The 27,987-nt window shown below is 49.8% G+C and overlaps 1 protein-coding gene across 3 annotated transcripts; it reads right to left on the bottom strand.

Moving 5' to 3' along the window:
* Positions 1–73: 73 nt before the first annotated feature.
* Positions 74–27,522, bottom strand: ubap2a (ubiquitin associated protein 2a). Of its 3 annotated transcripts, none has more exons than XM_036529317.1 (27): positions 27,463–27,522; positions 18,648–18,785; positions 17,906–17,983; positions 17,286–17,396; positions 15,050–15,206; positions 14,498–14,575; positions 11,644–11,707; positions 11,112–11,209; positions 10,499–10,551; positions 9,857–9,927; positions 9,486–9,639; positions 8,730–8,952; positions 7,617–7,924; positions 6,861–7,054; positions 6,420–6,657; positions 6,167–6,206; positions 5,373–5,538; positions 4,885–4,957; positions 4,041–4,263; positions 3,590–3,681; positions 3,322–3,372; positions 3,004–3,076; positions 2,432–2,824; positions 1,664–1,771; positions 1,170–1,237; positions 859–1,050; positions 74–326 (listed from the first exon to the last, which is right to left on the bottom strand). In XM_036529317.1, the coding sequence occupies exons 2-27, from the start codon at positions 18,741–18,743 to the stop codon at positions 231–233; spliced, it is 3,498 nt and encodes a 1,165-aa protein (XP_036385210.1). In that variant the 5' UTR covers positions 18,744–18,785; positions 27,463–27,522; the 3' UTR covers positions 74–230. The 3 variants fall into 3 exon arrangements, with proteins under 3 accessions (XP_036385210.1, XP_036385211.1, XP_036385212.1); XM_036529318.1 differs by having other exon boundaries at positions 3,322–3,369; XM_036529319.1 differs by lacking the exons at positions 18,648–18,785; positions 27,463–27,522 and adding an exon at positions 18,300–18,316.
* Between the last annotated feature and the right edge of the window lie 465 nt (positions 27,523–27,987).

The raw sequence follows: 27,987 nt of genomic DNA, 5'->3' as shown, positions 1-27,987 counted from the left end.
CATACATAAATATTTTACATACAACAGCCAAAATTTGGAAAAAGGAAAAGAAAGTAAAAGAACTAGGGGAGGGGGTGGTAGTGTGTATTTGTTAGCTTCACACTAAAAATGGTTTGTCCCACTCGGGTCTGATCAGTCATCGGTTCACGGGTGAGCCCTCAGCCAGGGCCAGCGGAGGTGGGAGAGGGGGGTGGGGGTGGGGTGGGAGCCTGTGACCCCCCGGACCCCTCTCAGTTGCCCCAGTAGGGGGAGCTGCCATAGCTGGACTTGTTGGCCTGGGTCTTCTGCTGCATGCTGCTGGTCTGGCTGCGCTGACTTGGGCCAACCTGCAGAGGGAGCCAAAGACAAAAAAACTCAGTTACTGTTCTAGTGCATGAACACCACTGTTGCACAACAGTGAATACTCCCATTCCCCGCAGATCACAACTGTGGTTCAGTTTTGTGGCATTAAGCAAGAACCATCACACAGGCATGTTAGTTTTGAGTCAGTTCCCCTCTTTATGTACGTTAATCTCACCTCACCTCCAGCATCCTCTGTGCTTTTGCAGAAGACAGAAGCCTGACGTGTGTAATCCTATGCTACACCTGTACACTTCTGACACTACAAATCCCACAGTGCACCAGGGCAGAGGGTAGGCGCATCTCCCCAATGACATCTGACATGTCTCAATAGGCTGAAAGTGACTGACGAGGGGACCCTAGCCAATGTAACCCGCCTACCCCCCCCCATAGGAGCGAAACTAATCATGTACCCCTGCGAACCCCTGGTCATCGCCTGCCGATGATGGCTCAGGGTTGAGGCCGGGTCAGGGCACTGGGACCGGCGTGTGGTAGCTACGGGTGCGCGCGTGGAGGTACCTGGCTGTCCTGCGTGAGGTGGTGGTGTAGCAGCTGGGAGTGCGGCTGCTGGTGTGCCGGCAGGATGTGGAGGAAAGGGGGCGGGGCGTAGCCGGGGGCCGCCCCGGGATTCAGGGGTCCCGTGCCCCCCAGCGCAGAGGGCAGGCTGAAGGGCGGGGGCGTCCCAGCATGGAAACCCTGTTTGTCAAAAGACTGGAAGCGGGACAGGGGGACAGAGTCAACGGTCTGGACACGACGAATGGGACGGCGTTGGCTCTTCTTACTTTGGCTACCGAGGGTAAACGCTAACTGACGAATGATTTCCGTCTCACCTGGGTCTTGTTGTAAACAGATCCACTGATATCTGGTACTCCAGAGTTGCTGGACGTCACAGAAACGCCTTGAGAAAATAAATAGGAGGAGGTTGTGCTTGGGTCAGGTCTAAAACAGCGGGCAGCGATCATTTAGAATGGCAGATAGTACTACATTCTCCAAGCCCCTCAGTACCTGCAGGATTTGAGTATCGTAACTGAACTGAAGTCAACATCTGGTCACAGGGCACCATCACCAGATGTGGCATGTGTAAGTAAGTTTAAATGAAAGTCATTACAACATGCCAGGAGCTCCCTAACTCCTGATCAACTAGAGAAAGGGGACAAACAGCAAAAATGTATTCCGCTTCACTGTATATGAACAAGCCATCTGTACACAAGCGCGGTTTGCATGTTTGAGATGTGTATATGAGAAGCGGCAGTGTGCTGTGTGTGTGTGTGTGTGTTGTGTGTGTGTGTTGCGCGTGTGTGTTGTCTTGCATGTGGTGCCGTACCTTTCCCCGGCCCGGAGGCCGCAGACTTGGCCTGGACTTGGGAGGAACCGCTGTAACCACCTTTGCTGTAGTCCCCTCCGGCCTGGCCCTGCGTCAGGTCATCATACCCTGCGGAGAGGGACGGTCACCCTTCCGTAAACACAATGACAGTGTGTTCACATGTGGTCTGTGTCTACTGTCACTCCTGTGACTTTTAGGCTTTACGTTATATTATTGTCATTTAGCAGACACTCTTTACCCGAGTGACTGACACAGGTTACAATTTTTACATGTTATCCATTTGTACAGTTGAAGGGGCTGAAAAGGCTTTAATGCTCTTTCTCTGGAAGCTACTACCTAAAAAGCATCTGTAACAGAGCACCCAATGGACTACAGTGCTCAATCTGTTCTGCTTTAATCCAGGATCCCTTACTGAGAACACTGCATTATTGTCATTTAGCAGATGCTCTTATCCAGAGCAACTTACATAGATTACAGTTTTTCACATCTGATCCATTTATACAGCTGGATATTTACTAAGGCAATTACGGAATAAGTACCTTGCCCAAGGGTACAGCAGCAGTGCCTCAAACCAATCAAACCAGCAACTTTTCGGTTATGAGTCCTGCTCCCTACCCGCTATGCTACACTGCCGCCCTGACAACGCTGCTGACAATCACATGACTCGGAGGGGGCACAAGCAAAGACTGGCTAATCGAGTACGCATAACTGCACAAGCTGAAAACCACAAGCCGTTCACACGGTTGGAGCTAGAGAGCCGTGGCCCACCTGAGCTGTAGGTGTGCTGTCCGTAGCCGCTGGGCTGCTGGAACGGGGTGGAGGGGTTCCCGAGGCCCACGCCGTGCTGCTTGGCCGAGGCGGGCGGCACGAACATGGTGGGGCCGTACTGGAAGGCGCTGGGCACGCCCGGCACGCCGGGGTAGTAGGGCAGGCCGGTGTAGCTGTAGCCCGGGGGCAGCGCGGGGTTGAGGAAGGCCTGCTGGGCGCTGTGGTGGCCCTGCTGCTGCTGCTGGGGTTGCTGCTGCTGCTGCTGCTGGGCCTGGCTCTGCGCCTGGCTCTGCGCCTGGGGGGGCTGCGGGGGCTGGGCCGGGTGCGGCGCCGACAAGCTGGTGGGAGGGGCCGGGGACGCTGAGTCGCCCCTGCCGAATTTCGTCACTTCACCTGGCGGGGGCAGCAGAGAGGTACGGGGGGGGGGGGGTTGTTAAATGGTGGCCACAGGTATGTTTACACAGAAGAGAAGAGCGGGCGTGGGGGAAGAGGAAGAGGGCGTGTCTCTGTATAAGGGGAGCACAGAGAAACAGAATGAAGGTGCAGCTGAGAGCGGATCCAGGTGAGGTTACCTGAGTAAGGGCTATTGGCTAGAGCCGTCCCGTCTCTGCCTGCAAGCGTTGGGAATGTGATTCCATAGTAATCCTGTACCGACAAGAACACAGGCAGGGGTGCATTACGTGAAACTGCTAGGAAATGTTCTCTCAGATTCATGCTGCCAGCCATGTCACTGCCTGAACTGGAGAAAAGCTCATCTCAGGGCTGGTAAATGGTGCCATTTAGATGGTAAATGGTAACATTTCTTTACAAACCTTCAAATTTAAGAAACCTAACTTTAAACTCCTAATACTCCACCGGTGAGGTCAAAGGTCATGCAGGAGTCAACTCACCATGGGTAATCGGGACTGCAACATGTGGAGGTCCTCATACCCATAGATCTGCTTTGGGGGACAGAGAGAGCACGGGGGGTCACTTCACAACATGGATACTACCACTGTGCAGCAAGAATAACGTGATGATCATCAACCACAAATACACAGGAAGGGTAATATGAGGATTATCAACCAATCGTATAACACACAGGAAGAGGAGCCATGACAGAGGGGCAGCTATAACCCAGTTAAGAAAAGCAGTGTGGTGACGGTGGGGATGTGTTACCGGATATGCCGGCAGCAGTCCGCCTGGACCCATGATGTACTGGTTGGGCAGCAGCGGGGGGACCCCCTGGGGCAGGTTGGGGGGAGCTTTACCTGGAGGGCAAGCACAGACATTTACATTTCAAACACCTAAAATGTCGAATAAATATAAAGCGTGAAAGTGTGCATGCATGTACAGTATGAGCACGTGTCTGCACAGAGCCCCGTGTGTGTGTGCACGTGTGCGCTCTAGTGTTAAGCTCACACTCACTGGCCTGGGAGTTTTGTTCGCCTGGTCTAACACTGTTGCTCATTCAACCTGAATGGAAACATTTATGTTCTATTGTGCTGGAGGTAGCTCTGGATAAGTGCGCCTGCTAAATGAATGTAATGTCAATGTAATGTAAATGTAATGTCAATGTAATATAATGTCATGTCAATGTCAGTGTGATACCAGTGTAACGTAGGCTCACCCGAGGAGGACAGCAAGGGCGCGGTCCGGCAGGCGGCGGAAGGGACGGTGGTCCCGTTGCCGCTCAGGCCCAGGGCGCCGGTCCCGTGCAGGCCGCTGGTCACGGTGACCGCGCTGCTACCGCTGCCGCCGCCGCTGCTGAGGAGAGCTGGGGCCGCCGCCGAGGAGAAGGCCGAGGCTGAGGAGGGGGCGAGGGAGCTGTTGCTGCTGTCCACACTGGTGTGCTGCAGAGAGAGAGAGAGAGACACACACAGAGCAGAGGGCCGTCACCACTCACTCACACAAATCAGAATTAGGCCTACTATTAGTGTTACTTACGCAGGCGCTCGGAAGACCACTTACACATCGAAGCCAACGTATTTTAAACATGGCGGTAGTGGCTGTAAGGAGCAGGGCTTGTGACTGAAAGGTTGCCAGTTCGATTCCCTGCTGTGGCACTGCTGTTGTGCCCTAGGTGCTTAACCCACGATTGCCTCAGTAAATACACAGCTATAAATGGATAAAATTGTAAGCCGCTCTGGAGTGTGTCTGCTAAGTGCTAATAACGTAATTAACGAAACAGTAGTACCCATTTTCACAGCGAGGTATTTACTGAAACAACACAGTTTGCCTTCTTGAGGCAAGACCTTCTTCCCACTGGTATAGTCACTGTCTTACAGTGTTAGATCACTTAGATCCGGCGGTCACGGGTTCAAATCTCACACAGACGCTGCTCCTGCAGTTTTGAGAAGGACTCTTTGACGGTACAATCAAACCGGGACTGACGAGGTGTACAGTGCACGACCCTATGGGCATCTGCTGGGTATCTAATGCGAAGCAGGCCGAGCGCGGTAGCGTGTACTCACTGTGAGGGAGGAGCCTGAGGAGAGAGCTGAGCTGGAGGACAGGCTGCTGCTGGCGTGATTGCTGGAGAGAGTGCTGGGAGGGGAGAGACAGGGGAAAGGGAGCCATTTTCACACCTCATTACAGTCAATGTGTTCCCAGTACCACGGGGACTCTCACTGCCGGCTGCCCCCAATACCAGACCAAGATTCATTCAAATCGGAGAGCGTGTGAGAGAAGACAGGAGGAGAATGGGGGAGAAACTCTAGCCATGCGATTCTCGTCACACGTTTAGTGCGGATAAGCAAGAGATGGATGGGACATTCAGGCAGAAAGGAGCGCAGTACTGGGGGGTTCAGTTATGTGCTTGTAGCTAGAGTCCTCACATACAGGCGAAAAACAGAGGGACTTAACACAGAAGCCATTCATAGTGTGGTTCAGCAACGTCCAAAGAGCTGAGGCGGAGCTGTTGAGCAGGACCAGAGAGAAGGGGTGGTAGGGGACAGCTCACCTGCTGAGGGGGGGCAGGGTGGCGGTCGGCAAGTCGGCCGTCAGGCTGGGCAGTGCCGAGCTGTGGGCGGGGACAGAGGGGGGCAGGAGGGGGGTGGGAGCAGGGGCGGAGCTGGTGCTGGTCAGTGAGGGAGACTCCGGCTTCGGAGTGGATGAGGCTGAAGTAGCTGAGAGAGAGAGGGAGAGGGAGGGAGAGAGAAATGAGCACGGACATTAACTAAAAATTGCACCTACTGAGGGTTCAAGCAAAACCTGCCCTCAACTTAAACTCGCAATCAAATGCAAACAGCATCTCATTCTTCAGTTTGTGGAGTTCAGTAAGCAACCAAGCCAATGAAATATACTGTGGATGTTTTCGTGGGTTGTACCCACAGTAACAACACTTATCTGTTAGTCAAAGTTATGGACTGATCTTTACCAGATCCAGGTCTATGTGTTAATATGTGGCCATGCGTGTGTGTTGGCACTCAATGACACAGATGCGTAGGTAATATAATAACCATGGGTAAGTGAAAAGCATCACTCCTTTATGTGTATGCTGCATGGTATGCTCTAAGCCTTTCTAAAGACGAACTGTAGACAACACAGACCCAGATTGCTCACTTGGCTCTGGGATATGGAATATGCAACTTTGCTAATACCGATATGTTCTGCATTTTATAGTTTTTCCCCATATGCACACAGCTGTGTAGGAGTGCACAATACCGTGAAGTTAGTCAGTCTTAGGCATATAGTGAAGAACAGGTGTGTCCTGCTGTGACTTCAACGTGTGGCCACATTTAACAGTTAACTTACTGTCTAGTGCTGTCGGGGTCCTCACACCATTAAAGCCATTCTGTAAAAAGAACGGAAAAAAACTCATTTAAAAATAGACATAATAACCAGGGCACGCCATCTCACACTCTGATGTACTAACTGACACCTGTCCAGGGCAACATTCATTGATTGTAAATTGATTTTAAATGGCTCAAGGCCACAGAAGCAGTGCCAGATTTTTCTCAGCCGTAAGTCTGCTCAACACTGCCGTCCTTAAGGCCGCGTGCCTCACCGCGACTGGTGCAGCCGACGTGTCCTTGCTCTGGGAGAAGGCGAGTCGGGAGTGGGGGGGTGCGCCGGTCTCGAAGCCGCTCCCCGAGGAGGAGGAGGAGGAGGAGGAAGAAGAGGGGGGAGTGCCGGCGCCGGGGGGGCCCAGGGAGGGGGCGAGGCTGGGCAGCGACACTGACGGGGAGGGGTAGCTGGAGTCGGAGGAGGCCAGGGGTAAAGACAGCGGACTGCTCAGAGACTCGCTGTCGTGCGCAAACAGAGAGAGGTGGAGAGAAACACACACATGTGATGTTACATTAAAACCTCTCGCTTTAATAACAAATGTATCCATTGTTAAAAGGATTGCCTGCAAGACAATTTCACAATGCAAGCAACATTAAAATGCACTGTCCAATAAGACTGTCTTCTACAAGCTAGGAACCCTTGCACAATTCCCAGGACAGACCTGATGGGTTTGGAGTAGAGGCTGCTTTGTGTCTGTGGTACTGGTACGGGTTCCCTGGTCGTGCTGCTGGTGCAGTTCTCCGGCTGCCCAAAGTCCTGCAGGGCGGGTTCCGATCCGAAGTCCAGAGCACCAAACTGCACGTTCAGCCCAGAGACATCAGCTGAGCCTGGCATCTCCACCGCCGACGCGGGAATCTGTCGGGACGGGAGATACATGCACACCGTCAATACAGCCAAGTTCATCTCTTTCCAAGTCCCATGGAAGTGGTGAAGCAAAATCCAGAGGATCCTCTAGAAATTTATGACACGCTGACCTCATAATGACAAGTCTCCCATTTGGTATTTTTCTCCCATCCCTTTTTCACAACAGTTTTTGATTTGGCAGTTGGCCATGCCCCACTCATCTCACTGCCGAGTCCACCCGCTCAGGAAGCACTGAAGCAAAGCTGATGCCCTCTGGAGGCCAAAGGCTACTTTGTCTACCACAGGAGAGCTAGCACTGATTTGAGGAGAGGCACACCTCCCACAAACGATGACCCAAAAGGGACCAGGCACTTATACAGTGCTGCCTCAGAGAGCACTGGCTGAGTTAAGCCCACAGGACCCTGGTACAGAATTCTTGGTCACACTAATGACATAATCTAGATTTCAGCCCTGAGGTGTCCTGGCACAAGGGTCACCCTGCCCTCAGGGGGAATGCCTCTGCCAGCTGAGCCACTCGGGAGTCCCGGGCGCTGATTTGTGAAAGCGCTCGTACCTTAGAGGTGGGCGGTATCCTGCGCTTCTGCGTCTTCATCTGCCTGTGCTGCGAGGAGCTGCTCTGGGGCTCCGCCCCCACGGGGAGGAGGGGCATCAGCTTGGCGCCGGGGGAGGGCCCGTCGCGCGGCGGGGAGGGGTCCCGGGGTTTGGAGAAGGACTCCAGCACCAGCGGCGAGGGGGCGGGGAGCGCGGGAGGGCTGGGCTGCCGGGCCACGGGGAGGGGTCCCGCCTGGGACAGCGAGCTCTGCTGCCTCTGTGTCAGCTGGCTCAGGACCAGAGAGGGCTCCGGCTGCGTCTTAAAGTCCCCTGGAAAGACACGCCGCCAGCGTCACTCCACCCGCCAGCGTCTGCCCAGAGCACCGAACTGCACATTCAGCCCAGGGACATCAGCTGAGCCTGGCGTCTCCACCGCTGACGCAGGAATCTGTCACTCCGCCCGCCAGCATCTGCCCACCCATCCGCCATGACTCTCCTATACAAGCGTTCTTTAACTTCGCCATTTATTTCTCAATACGCTTACATTCGCTGGTCTGGGAGTGCTGTTAGCCTGGTCTGACACCGTTGCTCTTTAACCCTTTCGCGCGTACAATCACAGTGGCGTAATTAGCCCTTTCACACGTACGGTGAAACCGGTGTGATTACAACACTAGACTGGAAAAATTCTAGCTAACGTTAGCTTTGCCGAAACAGTGATTTAACGTTACAAAGTATAGAAAAAAGCAGTGGTGGAAAGTATAAGAAACTTAATAACGCTAATGAACACATCACAGACCATGTAACATAACAAGCACACTACATAGCATAAAATAAGTCAAGTACGAAAGGGTTAACTTGAATGGATACACTGATGTTCTATTGTGCAAGAAGTCGCTATGGATAAGAGTGTCTGCTAAATACATTTAATGTAATGTAATGTAGCTTAATGTAATATAGAGCGTAAAAAAAAAAAAAACAGACACCACTGTGTCAAAACATAACGGCATTTTGGTACAGTTCGTAAGCATCTGTAATGAATAAATACCTCCTTCGCTCCACAACAGCTCCTCTCAGCTGTGCGGTTAAACCGAGGGCATTGTGTGCGTGCGAGTGTGTGCGAGAGCGCGACACTCACGGCTGAATTGGGATGACAGCGAGGTGGTGCTCTGCGTCCCCACAGGCTTGATGTCCCACGAGGAGGTGGAGACGGACGTCCCGCCGGTCCCCGCGGCGCTGGGAGGCTGGCTGGGCAGTTGGCCCAGCCCCGGGCCCTTCAGCTGCTCCAGAATCTGAGCCCCCGCTGACGAGTTTGGCTTGGAGCCGCTCAGGTCCCCGAAGCCGGAGCCCAGGACTGAGGACTGGGGCGGGAGAGGCAGAGAGAATAAGGTCACAGTCGTTGCGCCACGCAGGAGAAAGCGCAGAGCCATTCAGCTAGAGGCTTGAAAGCCGTTTCTGGGGAAAAAGTTAAGGGAACCGTTCCAAAGGGAAAGTGGATGTATCAGGCCAACATCAAGTCAAAGCTGATTTATGACCTTTTTGTACATCCAATATAATACTTTCCATTGCTTTTACGCCACAAGAGGGGCTCTTTACCCTACTGATTCACTGCTTGTTTACTCTGAACTTCAAAACTGCATATTAGAGTTGCAACAGCAACTCAAAAAAGAGCCGAAGCACGTCTACAATCTGCGGTGTAATTTTGTTTAATTTCTGATGGGGTCTGAGCAGCCAAGGTCTTGTTGCAATCCTAGCAACAGAAAATAGACTTCATTTATCACAGTGTTCCTGATCTAACTATCAATCTGTCCTTCAGTCTGCCTGAATTCCAGCGCTTTTTTTGTTTTTTTTTTATGTCTGTCTGCGCTTGCCTCACTCGCGTCGGGGGTCTTACCAGGGCGGCGTGTGCGTAGCTGGGGGCGGAGCCTCCGTTGCGGTGGTGGTGCGAGTTGGTGAACACCAGGTTGTGGCCCAGACTCTGGGGGGAGGGCGTGTCCACGCAGCCCAGCTCCCCCCCGCCGCCCGGCTTCTGCAGCAGAGACACCAAGCTGGAAAACACAAGGGGGGTGCGTGATCAGACTCCAGCATCAACACCGCCATCACAATCCAACTGTAGCACTTAATCTGGTGAATTACAGTCACACACGAATGCACCCCATGGCAACATTAATAAAGGATGACGATTTACGTGATCCTTAGTATGACATGTAGTCAAATATTCCCCCTAAGTGTTCATGATCATCCTACCGCATACAGGTGAGTTACCTTTGCCCAGGTGTGATATGGTTCTCAGTCACAGGTGCGGAGGAGGCGGTGAACACTTTGGTCTCAGAGAGCTGAAGTGGGAGAGATCAACCTCAAATCAGTCAGGGTTCCCCATTCACATCTCATTAATATCTGAAAGGACTTTTCTACAACATTTACAAGTTAAATGTAAGGTTTTGAAGTATTATTTTTATTGCTCCAACAGTCAACTTCTTCTGAAACTTTAAAGATGGAACTGCAGCGGGCAAAACCTCAAAATGAATTTCTGCATTTTTTCTGTTTTTCCAGATACACATGAGGATGCTTTGGCAGCGAGTATCAGCCACCACACATTTGGCAGTGCACTTAATGCGTAAGCCAGCGAGCTAGCCCATGTGTTCTGTCTGCACACCGGATATCTGACCACCCCTGTGATTTCCATGTCTTTTCAGGATGGAAATACTCCAAAGGGTAAATCAAAGGATTTCCAAGGACAGAGAGAATTCTGAGCATTTTATCCGCTGTGCTCTCGCTGACACAGTCAAAAGCTCTGCGCTGTAACTAACGCGCTGTGGCGAGAGGCTGAGAAAGGGGCAGGCCGTCTTCAAACAGAGCTGTTACTCCACACCCTTCCCCGCTCGCCCCCCTGACCCCCGCACTCACGTCCTCGTTCCAGTCTTCTGCGGCCCAGTCTTCCAGCGTGTTCCTCCATGCTCCTGCCAGCGGAAGGGGGGCGGGGTGAGGCACGGGGAGGGGAGGTTACGCTACATTCCTTTATTGTCATTTAGCAGACGCTCTTATTCAGAGTGACTTGCAGATTTTACAAGATACACATAACACAGGAAGAAGGAAAGAGTGACAGCACCCTCTGGACTACAGCGCTCAATCTGTTCTGCTTTAATCCAGGATCCCCTAGTGAGAATATTACATCACATTATTGTCATTTAGCAGATGCTCTGATCCAGAGCGAGTTGCAGATTTTGCAGTTTTTACATGTTATCCCTTTATACAGCTGGATATTTACTGAGGCAACTGGGGGGTAAGTACCTTGCCCAAGGGTACAACAGCAGTGCCCCCGCGGGGAATCGACTCAACAACCTTTTTTCGGTTACGAGCCACACGCCTTACCACTATGCCACACTGCTGCCCCTGGTTAGCACAGAGCCCGCACAATGTAAGGCACGGCAGATCGGAGTGACAACACTGTGATAACAAACGGCACTCTTTAAGTCCTTTCTGATTATCCTGACCAGGGGGGTGTGCGTCTGGGTCTCACCTGTCCCGTTGTTGGTGTCGTTGGCCCCCGTCTCCCAGGTGTCCGAGTGGGACCCCCCTGCCCCTGAGTCTGTGGTGTAGTCCGCTGGGTTAAAGGTCCTGCAAGGATGCGGGTGGAGTGAAGAGGAGGGAGCAGAGGAGGTAAGGAGAGGTAAGGGTGAGGATTCAGTCAGTCAAATTACAAACCACAACCATGGAACACGGTAAGGTGGTCAATGCTCTGTGTTCAGTTACATGTTTATCAGCAAGTGAACAATTCCAGACTCTCCGACACACGTAGGGATGCAAAGACACACACACACACACACACACACACACAAAATTTAGGTTCAGTTACGTGCTTGTAGTTATCAGCAGGTACACAATTCCACGCTCCAATTATGACACGTGTACGGATGCAAACACTCACACACGTACAAACACACACACATTTACTTCAAAATCAGTGACCAGAGAGAACAAGGGAAACAACGTTGGAGCCCAAAAGCCATCTGCAGTAGGATGCCCGGTCCTCTCCATCATGCGGTACTCACCCCATTCCCTGTGCTGAAAACCTGCTTCCGCCAGCTGCCCTGCCTCGCCCTCGGCCTCCAGACCCTGGGGACACACATTATAGCTGCATTTAACAGTGAAACAAGCTGCAAATCCCTTCAACAGGTACCATATGCTTCTGTAATCAATTCACATATCTCACCACTAGGGGGAGAGAGAAATTAAACCCTGAACCATGTTGACCATATCTGAAAAAATGTCAGCCATTATTCAACAGATAAGACATGCTCATAAAAAGTACTGCCATTAATCATCACGTTCTGGCATCCTAACTGCCCAAATGCAGTGGACAACAAACACATGTAGGGGATGAGCTGTTTCACGATTAAGAATGAGACCATTAATACAGGGACAGAAGAAAAACATTTAATACACTTTCAAAACGTAATTCAGACTCAATGGGCTGTAAGCCATTTGGGAGGGCACCAGTTTTATAAATACACATATCCATGTGTAGGAATATGAAACTGTAAAGACCTCTTGGCCACCACACTACATCTTTGCCTATTCTGGCAGCAACTGCTGTCTATGATGCCAATATTTTAAAACTGAATGCTGATGGGGGAGAAAAATCTAGTAATAAATAAGACAGTGTGACATGCAAATGAATGACTAAGACACAACTTCTACACTTTGGATTTGGTAAAAGGGGGGAAAAAAAAGCTACGGTTTACATCACAGGACATTCACATAACACACCTAGTGTCCTCCCCTCAGGAAAGTAACGTCCCTGCAAGGTGCCGGCCTTGCGGCTTTCATCTCCGCCATCAAAGAGAGAAGGCTCTCGGCAGAGGAGGCGGGAGAGAAAACTGCATTCTTTCCCTTCTCAATGTTGCTGGATATTTCATCAGTCGGCCTGCATCCTCACAGAATTCTCACAATCGGGGGGGGGGGCGTTCCTCGTTAGGAACCCCGCCCCCACGGTCACCCTGGCTGTAGGTGTCCGTGCTGCCTGCGGATGCTGCCTTGTGCCCGCCACCCGTAACAACTGCAAGCTAGAACCCTCGGGGGTCACGAGAGGTCACTCCATTATCGGGTCCTGATATCAAAAAATGACACGGAGAGTCATAAAACTCAATGTCATTTTTTCGTACAAGGCCTAGACTGCAAACTACTCATCCCCGGGACAGATGACCTCTGAGGGTCATCAACGGTCCAATCGAAGATGGCTCAGCATCTACAATTAGGTTAACATGCAATCGAAGTGTGTTACAGTGGTTCAGGTTTTCTGAAAGATCTGTATGAGCAGACACAGAGAGCAGCCCCCAGTCCATGGCCACACACTGTGCCGTCTCAAACCAATCATAGCGGAGTGAAAGAACCATCTAACGAGCCACTGTCTACCCCTGCTCTGTAGACCACTTGGAGAAGCCCAGCTATCAAACGGCTATCTCACATCTAGCCTGGTGCTTAATGTCACGCAATGCTGACTGATGTAATGAGTCTAAACTCCCATGTGATCAATCAGTCATGGAATGGTGAGGGGGAAAAAAAATGGAGCAAGTTCCATTAGCGATAAGAACGAGCGTTCCCTTGACTGTCACTCATCACCGGCCTGCAAGAGACACGTCCCTCGGTCCCTCATTTTCGGATCGAATTCCCCTTTAGGCATCAGTTAATCTCAGCCCCTCAGCTGCACACATGCACGGTACACATCCACGAAGACAGAGACGAGCTCTCCCGGTCTCCGTGTTCTGCTCTCTGGCGCCCCCTATCCCCTTCCTCTCCCCTCAGCAGCTGCTTGGCCCGGTGCATTCCTCGCATGCTGGCCAGCGCTCTGTGTAATTGCTGTGCGACACAAATAGAGACACTGCCAAGAAGAATCCTGCATCTGCCCCCCTCTGCGCGCTGCGACCCGGCACCGGGGTAACCGGGGCAGAGGAACGGGCAGGACCACTCGAGCCCGCCCGGCTCTCCTGCCTTTAAGCTCACCAGAAAGTGCTGCCCCGACCCAGAGGGAGGGTATGACAGCCCTATTCAATCTACCACTACTCCCCTTCCTCTTCTGCGTTTTACAGTCTCTGCGCCTTCCAGCGCCGTCTCAGTCTCAGAGAAATCTACTGTTTAAGCCTGCGTGTCAAACACTCGGACCTCCAACGGGAGTTGGCGTTTTCCACACTGCTGCTGCAGTCTCTTACGTAACAGAGAAAAGTAGCACTTGGGAGTCGTAAACCTTCCTTCTTGAGCAACAGTCAGAGGGGCTAATGCAAACACTTTTACATTTGTTACAGACTGCTAGCCAGCGCGAAAAACACAAGGCGCTCACACTACATGCCTGTTAATCAAGATCATGCCAGGGAACGACAACGTCCGTAACGTACGCGTGGAGATTTCAGATATGGAACCAACCCAGAGTGACACCTAACCTCCCACCCCCCAACCCCACACCACTGTGAAATGATAGACAGGCCTGTCTGGCAACAACAGGATAAGACAAACAACAGGTGCTTGATTTGAAGTTAAGAGGAGGCTTTAAACGACATAACACCATGCTGGCGTCTGGCAGTGTCAAGTACTTTAACGTTCCAATAAAGAAGAGTGTCTGGTTGGTGCCCACAAAATATAAACTAAATTACTTAACATGTAAACATCTCAAATGCACATATTTAAACATATTTTACATATAAAAATAGATGCATAAAAGTCATTTCTATCACATAGTTCACCTCTCTCATACATAACTCAGTTAGGTTTCTAAGTGGTGTTTCAATGTGTGAGCCTCTCCCAGCATTACACCATTTCTGATGAGCAGAGAGGCCCTGATGAAACTACAGTAAAGCCTGAGAATGACAGAATGAACTGTGTAAAAATCTCAGCTGGGATGTGCACACTCACCTCTGCCTCTTCCCCGGCGGCCGCGGTCTGACCCTCTCTCTCCCGGGCCCTGGTCCACCCCATTCTCCTCTATGCGCACTGCAGGGTGCAGGGGAGATATAGCGGTGTTATATGCATCTCACACTCACACACACACACACACACACACACAGACACACACACACAAACGTATCTAAAGTTTATGCTGAATACTACAGCTACATATACCATAATGCACAAAGTGACATAGTTCTGTGCTCCTCATGTGTACAAGCTAGGCTACCCAAACCCACAGCTTAAATCACACAGCTTCACATCCAACATCACAGCCCAGTAGCTATACCACCCCCACACCTCACCCAAACACCCCTTGTTCTCTCCCATTTGGCCCTCCTTAAAGCACTGGAGAGATCTTTCTTCTCCAAAACAAAATGTTGCCAGTGACTACATAGGACAGCCTGTCCTACTGGGTGCCCATATGTATGCAGAGCGCACATGAACTGGGGCTGGGTCTGTGGAAATATTTTTGGAGCCCCAGTAAAAAGTGTCCCGCTGGTGAGGAAGGCGCGTTACCCTCGCGTCCGCGGCTGGCCCCCCGGCCCCTCCTGCTCGGCCCCCCGCGGCCCCGGCTGGCCTCCCTCTCTCCTCTCTTCTCCCGGCTCTCTTTGTTCTCTGAAGAGGACCCCTCCTTCCCCAGGCCTCTCTTCTTCCCCACCGTCTCCCACGAGGTCTGAGCCAAAAGGAAACGAGCAGAGGGGGCGAAGGCAATGGGTGGAGGGAAACACACAGCAGGCGCAGGTTTACACGAGAGGCCATTCCGGTTCAGGGACATGCCTGGAGCCCAGGGGAATGGCTTACCTTTACGCTAAAACCGACACGTGGTACGCTGCTTAAAAAGCCCTACCAAAACAGCTCCCAGATAGTTTTATATACCAGTGCTACATTAAGTTTATTTTTAATAACCGACCATCACTGAGAACAGTTTCATTTGCAATGGAGACGTTAGAGAGCTTTTGCAGAAACTGAAACCAAATGAGTCAAAATGTGCACAGGACAGCCTTGAATCATATGAACACTTTCATTACTTGTATCACTGCATTTTCATAGCCTGGCAGCATGCAATGTTTTTCATACACCGTAAAAAAAATCTCCTTCACGCAATTAAAACTTGCTGAAACTGGTATCCTACAGCCATGACTTCAGTTTTTAGTGTGTTACATATTCCATATGAGTCACACCGAGTCCTGACATTGCCCCCAGTTTGTGTAGCCTCTCGGCACCTTCCAAGTGTAACCTTATCCGCAACACGACCTTTCCCTGAATGGAGGATTAAAATAAATAATAAAAAATAAACAAACACACACCGTTTGTGATTGAGACTTATTAAGTGCAAGTGTCTGAACAACTGATTACAGGACATCACCGGTGTTAGTGTCAACCAAAAAGCTGTGGTGTCAGAGGCATAATCTGGAGGCATACATATACCGTGAGCCCACCATCCACGAGCAGATGGCATCACAATGCCACCGCTGACACAAAATGTGAGGCAAACATGACATCATGTTTTAATTCTGTCAGTGAAGATGCAGATGATTACAGTGCTGGGATTAGCGAGTCAACACATAAGATATGACCCAGTTTCTATTCTGAGTTTTCCATGAAAACATGAACCGGTAATTGATCTGCATCGTAATCCGATACACTGGTAAAGGGTGCTTTCACAGAAACAATTCAGCAGCATGTCATAAATCTCAGGTGTTCCCTTTAAAGTGACCAGACTTTTATAATCTATACAACCTCATTTACACTAAATACGCATTGGACGTTTGAGTTCTCTGAAAGAAAAAAAAAAAACCCCAGGGAAACGTTTCAATGTTGCAAATAACACTTCCGAGAGAAAAATGCAATTTGTGTTTCTCAAATGCCAACGTTCAGGAGAACAACCACAGGCATCCCTGTAAGACACCTCAAAAAAATGCAACGAATGAAACGGTCTGCAACGTTATGGACTTCAAACACAGAATGTGCAGAGAGACGACTTGCAAGCATATGACGGTTCTAATGTTTCTGAATTTGAGTTTAAGTGCAAATTACTTTTTTATTGATCTACCATCTCATTTGGTTAACTGCAGTATAGGACGTGCGGAGTTGTAACATTTGTTTCTATGCACATTGCACCTTAAGTTTTCTCATCTACAAAAGGTGGCTTAAAACGAAAAAGCATTTTCATAAAGAGCTATAAAGTTCTATTCGGTGACAGGAGCGTGATATCAAAGGAGGTTATAGCCTATGCGCTGGAGGAGCACTGGAAACTGCACTGTGCCCTGCCGTGCGTCTGGTCAAGCGCAGAGCTGCGAGTAAACGGAGCCGCTAACCTTCAACACGCCGCGCTGGCTCCCTCATGTCCTGGCACAGAAAAAGCCATTACAGCAACCGCATACTGTAACAGGCTGCACAAACCCTCACAGCCTGGTGACGGCAGCACTGTAGCCCAGCCAGCCAGCGGCGGGCACACCGTGCTGCACTGCCATTCCGTGTCTACGCAGGTCAAGGAAGCCCGCTATTGTTGTACCAGCTCCTTTCAAAGGCAATACATTGTTCTAAGAGAGAGAGCGTGCCAGGCTGTTCAAATTAGATTTATCAGTGTAGTTTAAGCTATGTAACAAAAGGATGTTTGGATATGACATGCTTTTTGTTCTGCGTAGCACTTGTGAGCCAATTTCATGTATACAGCGGAGTTGCATAGCATAAGCAAAGTAGATCAAAACCGCTGAAGGGACTTAGATTGGCCCAGGAGGGCCGCGCTCACCACGTCCGAGCTGCCCTCCAGGAGGAAGTTGATGGCTCTGTTGACGTCCTCGTTGCAGTCGTGGAGGGCCACCATGCACTCGTCCTGGTTCTTCCCCGTCACCTCCATCAGCTGGGGGGCGGCAGCAAAAGAGAGAGAGAGAGAGAGAGAGAGAGAGAGAGAGAGAGAGAGAGAGAGAGAGAGAGAGAGAGAGAGAGAGAGAGAGAGAGCGCGGAGTCACGCGTGAGAAAACCAGCCTGGCACAGCACGGCTGGATTATACACTACAGCACGTGCGTACAAATCCATGCGTGCAACCGAGTGCAGCCAACAGCGCCTTCACATGCATAGGAAGTATCCGGTGCGTACGGTGTACGTGAGGTCAGCGTCGGAGAAATCAATCCCAAGCTTAGCCTCTGCGCAGGCATGGGAAAGCGCCGTGGCGACAGGAGGGAGTGTGTGGGGGACACCGCCGACTACAACGGCATGCGGTGTCTTTCTTTAAGTTTTATTTTAGCGTGGTATGCGTGTGATGGGAAGGGGAGGCATCTCAGCGAATGCCGCGCGTGTGAGGTCAGCTGTAGCGTCCGTGCCTGTGCTGGCGAGACGCCGGCTCGCCGCTGGCCTGACGGCCCCTCTCACCTGCTTGACCTTGTCCTCGAAGTCTGCGTCACTCTTGTCGTAGATCATCTGGGCCAGCCGGATCTGCTCGGCCGTGGCCTGTGGAGGGAGAGGGAGACCAGGGGTGAGGGAGGAGTCACCACCAGCTGAGTGAACGTACCGTTTCTGAGATGAAGAAAGTGCAACGCAGACAGCGGATACACAGAAACAACACTCGCTGTCCCTTGCTCATTCTGTATGCTCTGCGGGCCTCACCAACCAGGACCCGCGTGTCTGGCTCTGAGTGTGTGTTTGTGTGTCTGTGTATGTGTGCTGTCTCTAACCTGTGCCCGTTTCTGGGGCTGTGGCATTTGTGTGTATGTATACAGGGGTGTGTGTGTGTGTGTGTGTGTGTATATATAATACCGCCACTCACCTGTATCTGTTTCTGGGGCTGTGTTGTCTGTGTGTATGCATGCAGGTAGATGTGTGTGTGTGTGTATGTATGTACGTACGTACGTACGTACGTATGTATGTATGTATGTAGGCATGTAGGTATGTAGGTATGTAGGTGTGTGTGTGTGTGTGTGTGTGTGTGTGTGATCCTGCCACTCACCTGTATCTGTTTCTGGGGCTGTGTTGTCTGTGTGTGTATGTATGTATATATGTAGGTGTGTGTGTGTAATAATGCCATTCACCTATATCTGTTTCTGGGGCTGTGTTGTCTGTGTATATATGTATGTATGTAGGTGTGTGTGTGTGTGTGTGTAATACTGCCACTCACCTGTATCTGTTTCTGGGGCTGTGTCGTCTGTGTGGATGCAGGCAGCGCTTTGTCCCGAGTGCCCCGGGATCGCTCGCTGCCTAACGAAGTCATCATATACAGTATATACAAAACAATGTATGTACAAAATAGAAAAATCTGGAAGAAAAAAAAACAGAAGAGACAGTTTCAGTGAGGTGCTCCGATTCTGACGAAGAACAGAAACAGGAGGGGCAGTTTCAGACAGCTGCTCGAATTCTGGCCGCACTCCGAGTCGCCTGCGTTTGTTTTCGTGAGCTGCAGCGGCTAAGCTAGGCTAGGCTCGTCAGAGGCGAGCATCACTTCAGAAGACGGAGGAGTTTTCCCACAGCAGAGTGGCTTTCGCAGCTCCCTGCAAACGCACGTATGGCTCTGGCTTTCTCTGCGCTGTAAACCCAGCGAGGAGGGTTTGCGCAACAGGGCGCGCCGCGGAGGCCCCAGACGGGAGTCGCACTCCCCGCACGTAGCACTGGTCCCGTGTAAGACTGTAACACCCCTTATCTCTCCCTCTCTCTCTCTCTCTCTCTCTCTCCCCCTCCTCCTCCCGGCTTAAATTTAGGTTCTGAGGGAGAGACCGCGTTGGTGTCCGCTTACACTTCATCACCGCGCCCCTCTCTCCAGGCGCACGGACATACACACTGAGGAGAGCCAGCAGACAGCAGCGCATAAGCGTTTACAGGGGTAAACTCAGGGAACCTTCACAAACCCAAAAACAGCAGTCTAACTTCTTGTTCCCTTCCACACTATGCCCTTCACTCATCTTGAACAGCACTATATTTCTCTAACTGCAGTTAAGTATTACAGTGGCAGCCAGTTGTATAAATATTGGCCGCCACACTGCAGACATCGTATGTACGTAGTACATAAAGTCTCAGTCATGGTGGTCCAAGTCGGAATTACAGAGCATCAGCTAACAAGTTGTAAACGAAGGAGAGAGTGCTTTTCATGTTCACAAATAAATCCATCCAATGACACCTTCCCGTACAGACACTGCCCCACAGGCAGGGACACAGTGTAGTGAAGACAAGCAAGCTCTACACACAGCACTGTACCTGGAAGCGTGGGGGAATCTGGGTAACCCAATCTCTCAGACGGGACAAGCCCCCGCCCTGTCCAGGCACCACTCCAGCCCGGCCTCTCTGGTTCACGGGGGCCAATGGTAAGCTAGGCCCCGGGTGCCTTTCCTGCCAACACCGCTGCTACTATACTCACTGACCTGGGGTGGCTTCTCTGGAACAGGGCAGGCAGTATGAAATTACAGCTACACACAAACCCGAACACAATTTGGCCGACACAGCGAGTGCATTGTGATCTTCGAGCTGAGACAAGGTGGCAAAGGACTCCGCTTAAGCCAGCAGAAATGACGAAAGGGTGTCTCTGGCCTGAGGCGGTGCGGTCGTGGAAAGAGGCGGCACAAGGACCCAGCGGCAGCCCACCCCGCTGCTGTCTCCTTCACATCTCTGCTCCTCTCGTCTGAGTCTGAGTCACCCTCCACTACCGACGAGCTCATTCACAAAAAGCAGAGTGAGAGAGCGGGAGGGGGGGGGGATTTTGGTGGGAATTCTGGTGGATTTACGCAGAGGAGCAGCTGCCCCCCCCCCCCCCACAGATGAGCTTGTGATGACGATGTGTAATCAAAGAACCTCAGCGGCACAATGCTACCGAAAACCTCATTTTCACCTTGTTCGCACAATACAAGTACCTTCTGCATACAAATCGTGTGACTCATTTCATCAATTTCTGGAACCACACAAAACCCAATGACGCCGACTATTGTGCCTATATTACACCCCCAATCCTGTGCGACTTAAAAAGGATCACAGTTTTAAAGGATACAAACTCTGCTAAATGTCAAACTAAATATAAAGGAGATAGACGCTCCTATCCAGGACTGACTTACGAAGGAAAAGAACAAAGTGCGTCTAAGAACAGCAGATTAAAGACGAAGCGCGCAGGACATGAATGACGATGTTCAGACATGCATCAGCCCCTTGCACGGTGCTGTGATAAACAGCACGTACGTGCTCCAACACATGAGCGCAATGTAACATACGCTACAGTAAACTACACAAATAAGGGAAGAGGGGGACCCAGGCAGGAAGGGAAAGTTCAGGCTTGGGGAAGGGGGGGGGGTGGTCTGTGCAGTATGAAGCGATCATTCTTCAGGCAGAGATGGAAGATGGCCAGAGACTGGGCTGTCCTGCCCATTACAGGAAGCTCCTTCCTCCAGAGCAGGACAGAACAGAACAGACAGAAGACTCGACCTGGACCTGTAACCCCCCTCGTCTAGTAGGTTAACACCAGGATTCTTCAAATGGATCCGGTAGCCCATGGGGGGAGAACGTTCTGTTTGCATATGCAGGGAGGCCAACGAGGAGGGAGCTGGAGTGGTCTAGGTCTGGACAAGGGGCTGAGGTGAGAAGGTGGTGAGGAAGGGGTGAATTCTTTCAACGTTTTACAGGAAGAACCTGCAGACCCTGCCGACCACTACGTCATCCACAAAGGTCAGTCCGCTACGAGTGTCACTGTGAGGCTCTTGGCAGTCTGGGACACTGAGACGGTGGTGCTTTCCAGGGTAGCGGTGAACACTTATATGGCTGGATTGTCTTTCCAGTACGCCATTAGGTAAAAGGGGATTAAAACAGCGGCACACCTAGGAAACAAAAAGACCACAAGCCTCATGCCAAGGATCCAGTGCGCTAAACCCTACACCCTCTGCTGCCATCTTTTCAGTCACAGATTGCTCCAGCATTCACAAACAAACAGCCGGTGCGCTCTAACCAGTTAACCACTGGTATTACGGCAACAACCACATACAAATGCTGGCTGCCAAGCAGTGGACATCATAAATACGTAGCACTTTAAGCCTCAGTCATCCCCGTCTAAATCAGAGTTACAGAACATCAGCTTACACACTAAACTAAGGAGAGTGAGCTTTGCATATTAACAAATTAATCCAGCCAATGACACCTTCCCCTGCAAGTGCTGCAAGAGCCGATTGCTCAAATTGCTTCAACAACAAGTTTCAGCGCACAGCAGCAAGCTCAGCTGGCTCATACTGAAAGCGCTGGCCCCCTACTGAAACCCTCCCGTAACACTGCGTTCTCAATGCCCAAGGACACACAACAGTGCTTAAACAGGCCCTTGGTTGATGGGTAGTCTTATCCCGCTTTCTCAAGGCTAAATGAGACACACCCACGTCAACTTGCATACTAACTGCTTAATTAATTTAAAAGAGAAAACACCTAGGACGTGAGGTGTTATTCCTTGAAAGACACAAGCACTGACTTACAGAATTATGTCAGCACTGCAATGTGATGGGTCTGTGTTAAAAACATAAGAAGAAGAAAAGTGATGAGGACTCCTCACTTCCACTCAACATATTGGTTACACTCACACATCTATAGAGAATACGGTATGTACAGTTTCAGAACAGGAGAGGACTTTTGCATTGAGAAACGTTATGCAGACATAAGTGATGAGCAGAGATAAAACTCCACTTCAAATGAAAGACAGCCTAAAACTGCTGAGCTTTCCTTGGACGATCACTCATAGAACGGGGAAGGACAGGACAGGCCCAGGGTCTTGTTTGTCAAGGACGATTTATCAGTGAAACAGTATCCTGGAGTGGCTACAATCATCCAGCTTTCAGAACCACCCAGAATGCTGCACTGATGAGTCTGAACCACGCCTCACCTGCTTTGATTTTATTTATTCCTAGTTCTATTTTGAGATTCTTTTCCATTGTGACTAAATTAAAATGCTTGTTTTCTCTGCCTGCACCACCCCAGCTTCAAGCAAATAGCAGTTTTTTCGTTTAAAACAATTTAAAATGTAAATTGCATCTGACTTTTTGAACACTGAACATTAAACACTGAATTGCACCCAGACTTGTTAAATACAGCTTGTTTAAAACATTACTGCCAGCTTGGATACGCATGCCTCATCCCCTCACAGGCTCATTAAAAGTCAATGAAACAGGACAGCAGAACTACATGAGGGCACTGGAGAGCTCCTGCTCGGACCAGCTGTGGCGGTTCCCGGGAAGGCGCGGGTGAAAATGTCACTTCTTCTGTGGTGTCCCTCCTCTCCTGCTCGACGACAGCGTGCATCGCACTCCTGCCTGAGCCTACAAACAAACAGGGGCCCCGACGCTCTAGTGTGAAGCCCTACAACCCAGGGTCCTTATGACCCTTTATTGCTAGCACTTCTTGGGTTTTGCACACAATCACTGCGGTGAAATTGGCACCCTTCCTCCTGTCCTGGGCTCTAATGACCTGATCCCCCCTCCCCACTCCCTTAGAGGCTTTCTGAGGTACCATTTTGTAAGTGCTCAGGTCCAACGGACCCTCTTCTGGACTTTACTCCCCCACCAAGACAGCCTAGGTATATGTCCAGTATTGCCACAGAAACCCTCATTGCCTGTTCTCATGGAGCACATTAAATTCAGTACACAAGACCTGTGCTGTATCATCTGCACCTGTTCAGAAGGATTTCCAGATTCCATACAGCAGAATTAGAGGTCAACCTCACCACACACACTCCCCCTTACTAACATGCAAGCTGACTTCAAAACTGCCAACATGTGGAAAATGAAGGAGACTAAATAATCATGCTACGGACACATCACTTCTGATAAGGGTGTTTTTTTTGTTGCTGCCGCACAGACAATTTACATAGATGAATATGGATATGTACATATTCATTCCAGTTAGCCAGCCAAGTTGGCTGCAATGAAATCACACGTAACCGGCAATGGAGTGCAGTTTTACAATAAGGAATTAATTTGGGATTCGTTTAAGCAATCAAGGGTTTAATGTTTGCTTATTATCCTCATCAACGTATAGCATTAGCGCTCTGTGCCTCCTGCTCTGTTCTCCACACACCCCGCAGCAGGTCATCAGAATAATCAGCACCTTCAGTGAATGAAGCTAGTTAAGGAGCCTCCCGCACCCTTATGCATCAGAGGACGAATCTGGAATGCAAAAAATGGCAGTCATCTAAGTAAAAAAAAAAATAAATAATATATATACATTTTACTACTCCCGTTTTGTTAGCATTTCGAGAGTAAATAAAAATGCTTAATAAAAAGACTTCTCAAGTCAAACTAAACAAAAACATTCCTCTTCCACAAAAAGAGCCACACAAATAAACAAGCTGACTTCCTTTCAGTCCACTACGGCTGCATCGAATGATGTATCAGACATTTAGCTGGCAGACCTCGGCCTCAGCCCAAGCTAAGAAACACCTGGGCATCGGTAGCTGCTGTAGCTAAAAACAACAGCAGCCGTGGCCACGCTCAGCAGTGGCTGAACCCGGGCGGGTGCGAACACGCTGCTGCTGTCCCCACGCAGCCCTGACAGGCTCCGGCCAGCCACGCGCTCCCAGGGGTCCTGCGTAGCAGGAATCGGGTGACACGCGCAGGCTGTGGCTCTTTCCAGTAGTGACGTCCCTCAGATCTCGGCTGATTAACGACCGACACATGCACGGCCGCCCCGTCCCGTTATGCAGATCCTCGACAGTCGCTCTCAGTCTGGTTCTTGCAGGGAGAGGGGGGCAGAGAGCCGTGCCTGACGCTGCTTTGAACTCTCAGGTACAAACCAGGCTTCCAGGCTGCAAGGTTTGCTGTGCTCATTTCAAACATTAAAAAAAAGCAGTCACCACACTTGAGATGCCACCCACTCCAAGAAATGTGTGCCCACGTTCCCTTGCTTTGCGTTCCAGTAGGTTTTAAGGGGCCGTAAATGGACGAGTAGCCATTTGCTATGATTTTTTCCCCAAATCAGATCCCAACGAAGCTGCAATGACAATATCAAGCATTGAAGTTTTGGTTTTGGCTTAAAGTCAACACCTGCGTTGTTTTGGAGAAAAACACTTGGATACAACACTACAACAGTAGCACGATCCTGCAACCAAGTCTCAGATACAACACTAAGAATCACCTCTTCCACATTCTGCACCTCCGTTTCCTGCGGAATTTCACTCCTGGGCATGCGATAACCACAAAGACCAGCGCTCTATAATTGCCTTAATTTGCAGCAACGCAAAACTTTGACTGCAAACGTATTAGGAGGATACCATGTACCAATGGCACAGCTTTGGTGGCCTGCCCAAAACAATTTCCAGCCATAAAGAACCACTGGCACGAGTCAGTTATTACTGAAGAATAAAATCACTTGGCTCAAAAACAGCATATAATGTACAAATGCAAATGAGAATGACTTCTCTGTGGCAGACTCCTTGTACTAAAAAAACAAAACAAAAACAGAGTGCCCACAGGGAGACAGGCAAAAGCTTCATTCCTGGCCCTTGCTTGATGAGAAACTACGAAATGTTTTAACACATGAAATATGCTTAGAAATGACTGCAGGCGAAGTCTACAGCCCGAAAAGCCATCAAAGCCCCAGCTTTACAGAGAAGGCATGCAAACAGGAAAAAAAAAACATCAAGCTGCAAGATCATTCAAATCTACATTAATGCTGACATGAACTTACAGGAGAAAAGTGTCATACAACTGTAACCTGGCCGTTTCCCCTACATTTTCAGGATAAAGAAATGCATGCCTACCTCACAATACTTGACTCCCGCCTAAATTTTACCTAGGTTTCCCAAGGTTCTGGGAAAAATGTTGACAAAGGGTTTATAATTACTGTTTTTTTTTTTTTTTGGGGGGGGGGGGGGGGGGGGGTATTTCCATATTCCATAGTCCTATTGAAAAAACAACATACACAATTAGTATATTGCCTTAAAACAATGCACACATATTAAAAGTATGAACAGCTGTTATTCAGTGCATTCAGATTAAACACGGCCATTACTTTCTGTGTTTGTAAACGGTAAAGTTTAGAAGAGGTAAGTGCTCAGTAAACAATGATAACAGTACTGCCTATCGAAAAATTACACATCATTTGGTGGCGGTGGTGGGGGGGGGGGGGGTCGCCTCTCCGCTCACTCCGTTACACAGCGCCTTGACATGAACATCTAATAGTAACAACCGACAACAGAAACCCGTGTATTTTGTCCTTCTTCAGAGGCGTTACACAATTAAAGGCAGAAAAACACGTCATTGTCTGACTAGGATGCCACCAACGTACTTGCACACAATGGTGTCTTGTAGATACAAATAGGTGCAAATGATGTTTTGTGTTCAATGACTGTAGCCGCATTTGAACCACACAGAACGGGGTCATGCAGCCATACACATCGTTCAGATTATAAACTACAGCGACCAGGCGGGAGGAGAACTTAAGCAGAAATATAAACAAGGTCTGAAGCACCAGGCACACAACAATAACTGCGGCTAACATGCGACTTCAGCAATCCCAAAGGTTCTCATTGTGCATCTCTTATTATCCATTGCGGTACTAACTGTGTACACGACGGTCCTTATCAACAAAGACTGAAAGAGTTAAAAGACTGTAGCCAGCTTCCTAGCTCGGGAAAGAAATGGGAGATTTGCCTGCTACCCCAACACCGGCCCCTTTCCCTAACCCCATACGTTTTTTTCCCGCTTTGCCTTAAGTATTGTATTTCAACTTTCAGCGGAGCCATTGGATTTGGCGAAGGCATGTCCAGTGTATTGTTTCAACAAACATAAAATGGCCCCAGAGCAGTACAGAGAGCCGCGATGTAAACACAAAGCCTACTGTGCGAACAGCAGGAGCAGAAAAGCCCCGTTACTGCCACATCCAGCACACCGACCTCTCGTCTGAATTACGTGCCGTGGGCGCACAATAATTCTAAATACGTGTGGTGAAACGCAACGCTTGCTTTCTCGTGTTTACAAAAATGCAGCTTGGAACAAACGCACTAACTTGGCTACGTTGCCCCCCCCCCCCCCCCAAAAAAACCCGAAATCTGATGGCGTGTTAGCAAACGTTAGTAATGTTCGACAGCGTTTTAAAATAGGGCTTACAACGGGAGGTGTGCTACCAATAAAACGACACTGACCTTAACGTTAGCTAATCAGCTACATGGATCAAACATTTCCGCGGGACAACAGATAAAGCCGACCGGCAAAAGCCGTAACACGACCGCAAAACATCAGACACTGCAAAACGGTCTGATACCGACACTAACGCTAGCTAGCTACGTCCCGTCTGAGATAAAAGCCAGCTTCAAAGCCCCTTCGATCTGTGCCAGTGTTTGCTAGCTAGCTAGTACAATAGACTGCGTCCCTTTGTTACTACAACTAGCTAGCAAGCTAGCAGGTAAACACTGCTAAGCCAGCAGTAAGTGCAGCACTGACTGTCTTAGTTTTCAACCGGGTAGCTGCTGTTGGACCCCTTTGTGTTTTAGCAAGCTAGCTAAATGGCTAACATAGATTTACACTGTCCTTTATTCAGCTGTGGCTACCAAGCTAGCTAAAGGCAATCTCCCTTAGTAAACACTGTTAGCTAGCACAGCCGCTGTCATGTTTCTAAACGTGTGCATTTTTATAAAATGTATCGATAACTACCTAACTAATTATATAACCGTTTACTAGCTAACCGTAACATTTAAGACAGCCACACAACACTCTACTATTATATATTTTAACGAAAATGGCCCCACAGTACTCCTCAACCCCGACATTAACACTGGCTGGCTCGCTAGCCGGCAGCAAGCAGCCCACAGCTGAAAACGCTTGCTAACGTTAGCTTCCAGGCTAAACTGACAAAACCCAGCCGGCTTTAGGTCATCTACTATTTTTCTAATACGTATTTTCAAAACATACACATCATACACTGAATTTTAAAACGCCGTAACATTTTAACACAGGTTTATGTTGCCTATTCGAAGTCTTAGTTTTTTTTACCTGCTAACACGCTTCACTCAGCCAGCAGCAGACACCGTCACGTGACCCGGCGCGCTGCCGTCGCTGTTCACCCCCAGCTCGCTGAGGCAGCGCTCGTCAGAGCCGGGAGGGCGGTCCCTTCCACACGGACGCGCACGACACGCCGGCTTTAGCCGACGCACAGCTATGCGATCGAGCCGGTAAACTCAAAATATAACTGAATTAGTATCCGTTCAAATAAAAAAATAAACAAAACAAAGCTTGACGTGCTACATACACTCGTTTTTTCACTTTCCAGGGTTCCAAACAAAATACTCATCAGAACAAAAGCGATATTTGTTTTAATTTCACATGGACTGTGATATGGAGTATATATAGGTTTATCAGGTGCGGATATATTAATAAAAATACCGAGAAGCCAAGCAATCATTTTATAATCAAGAAAAAGACAAAAACGCGGTCGTGCACGTGAGACTATGTGAACGTGCACGCCCTCACTCAATGAGCTCGTGCACAGGCACTCCAGGATGCCTGCTCGCCGACTAA

The sequence above is a fragment of the Megalops cyprinoides genome, chromosome 5 (assembly GCF_013368585.1).
Source record: "Megalops cyprinoides isolate fMegCyp1 chromosome 5, fMegCyp1.pri, whole genome shotgun sequence".
Classification (NCBI taxonomy): domain Eukaryota; kingdom Metazoa; phylum Chordata; class Actinopteri; order Elopiformes; family Megalopidae; genus Megalops; species Megalops cyprinoides.
Note: the sequence above shows the minus strand (reverse complement) of the source record. Positions and strands in the feature narration are given on the sequence as shown.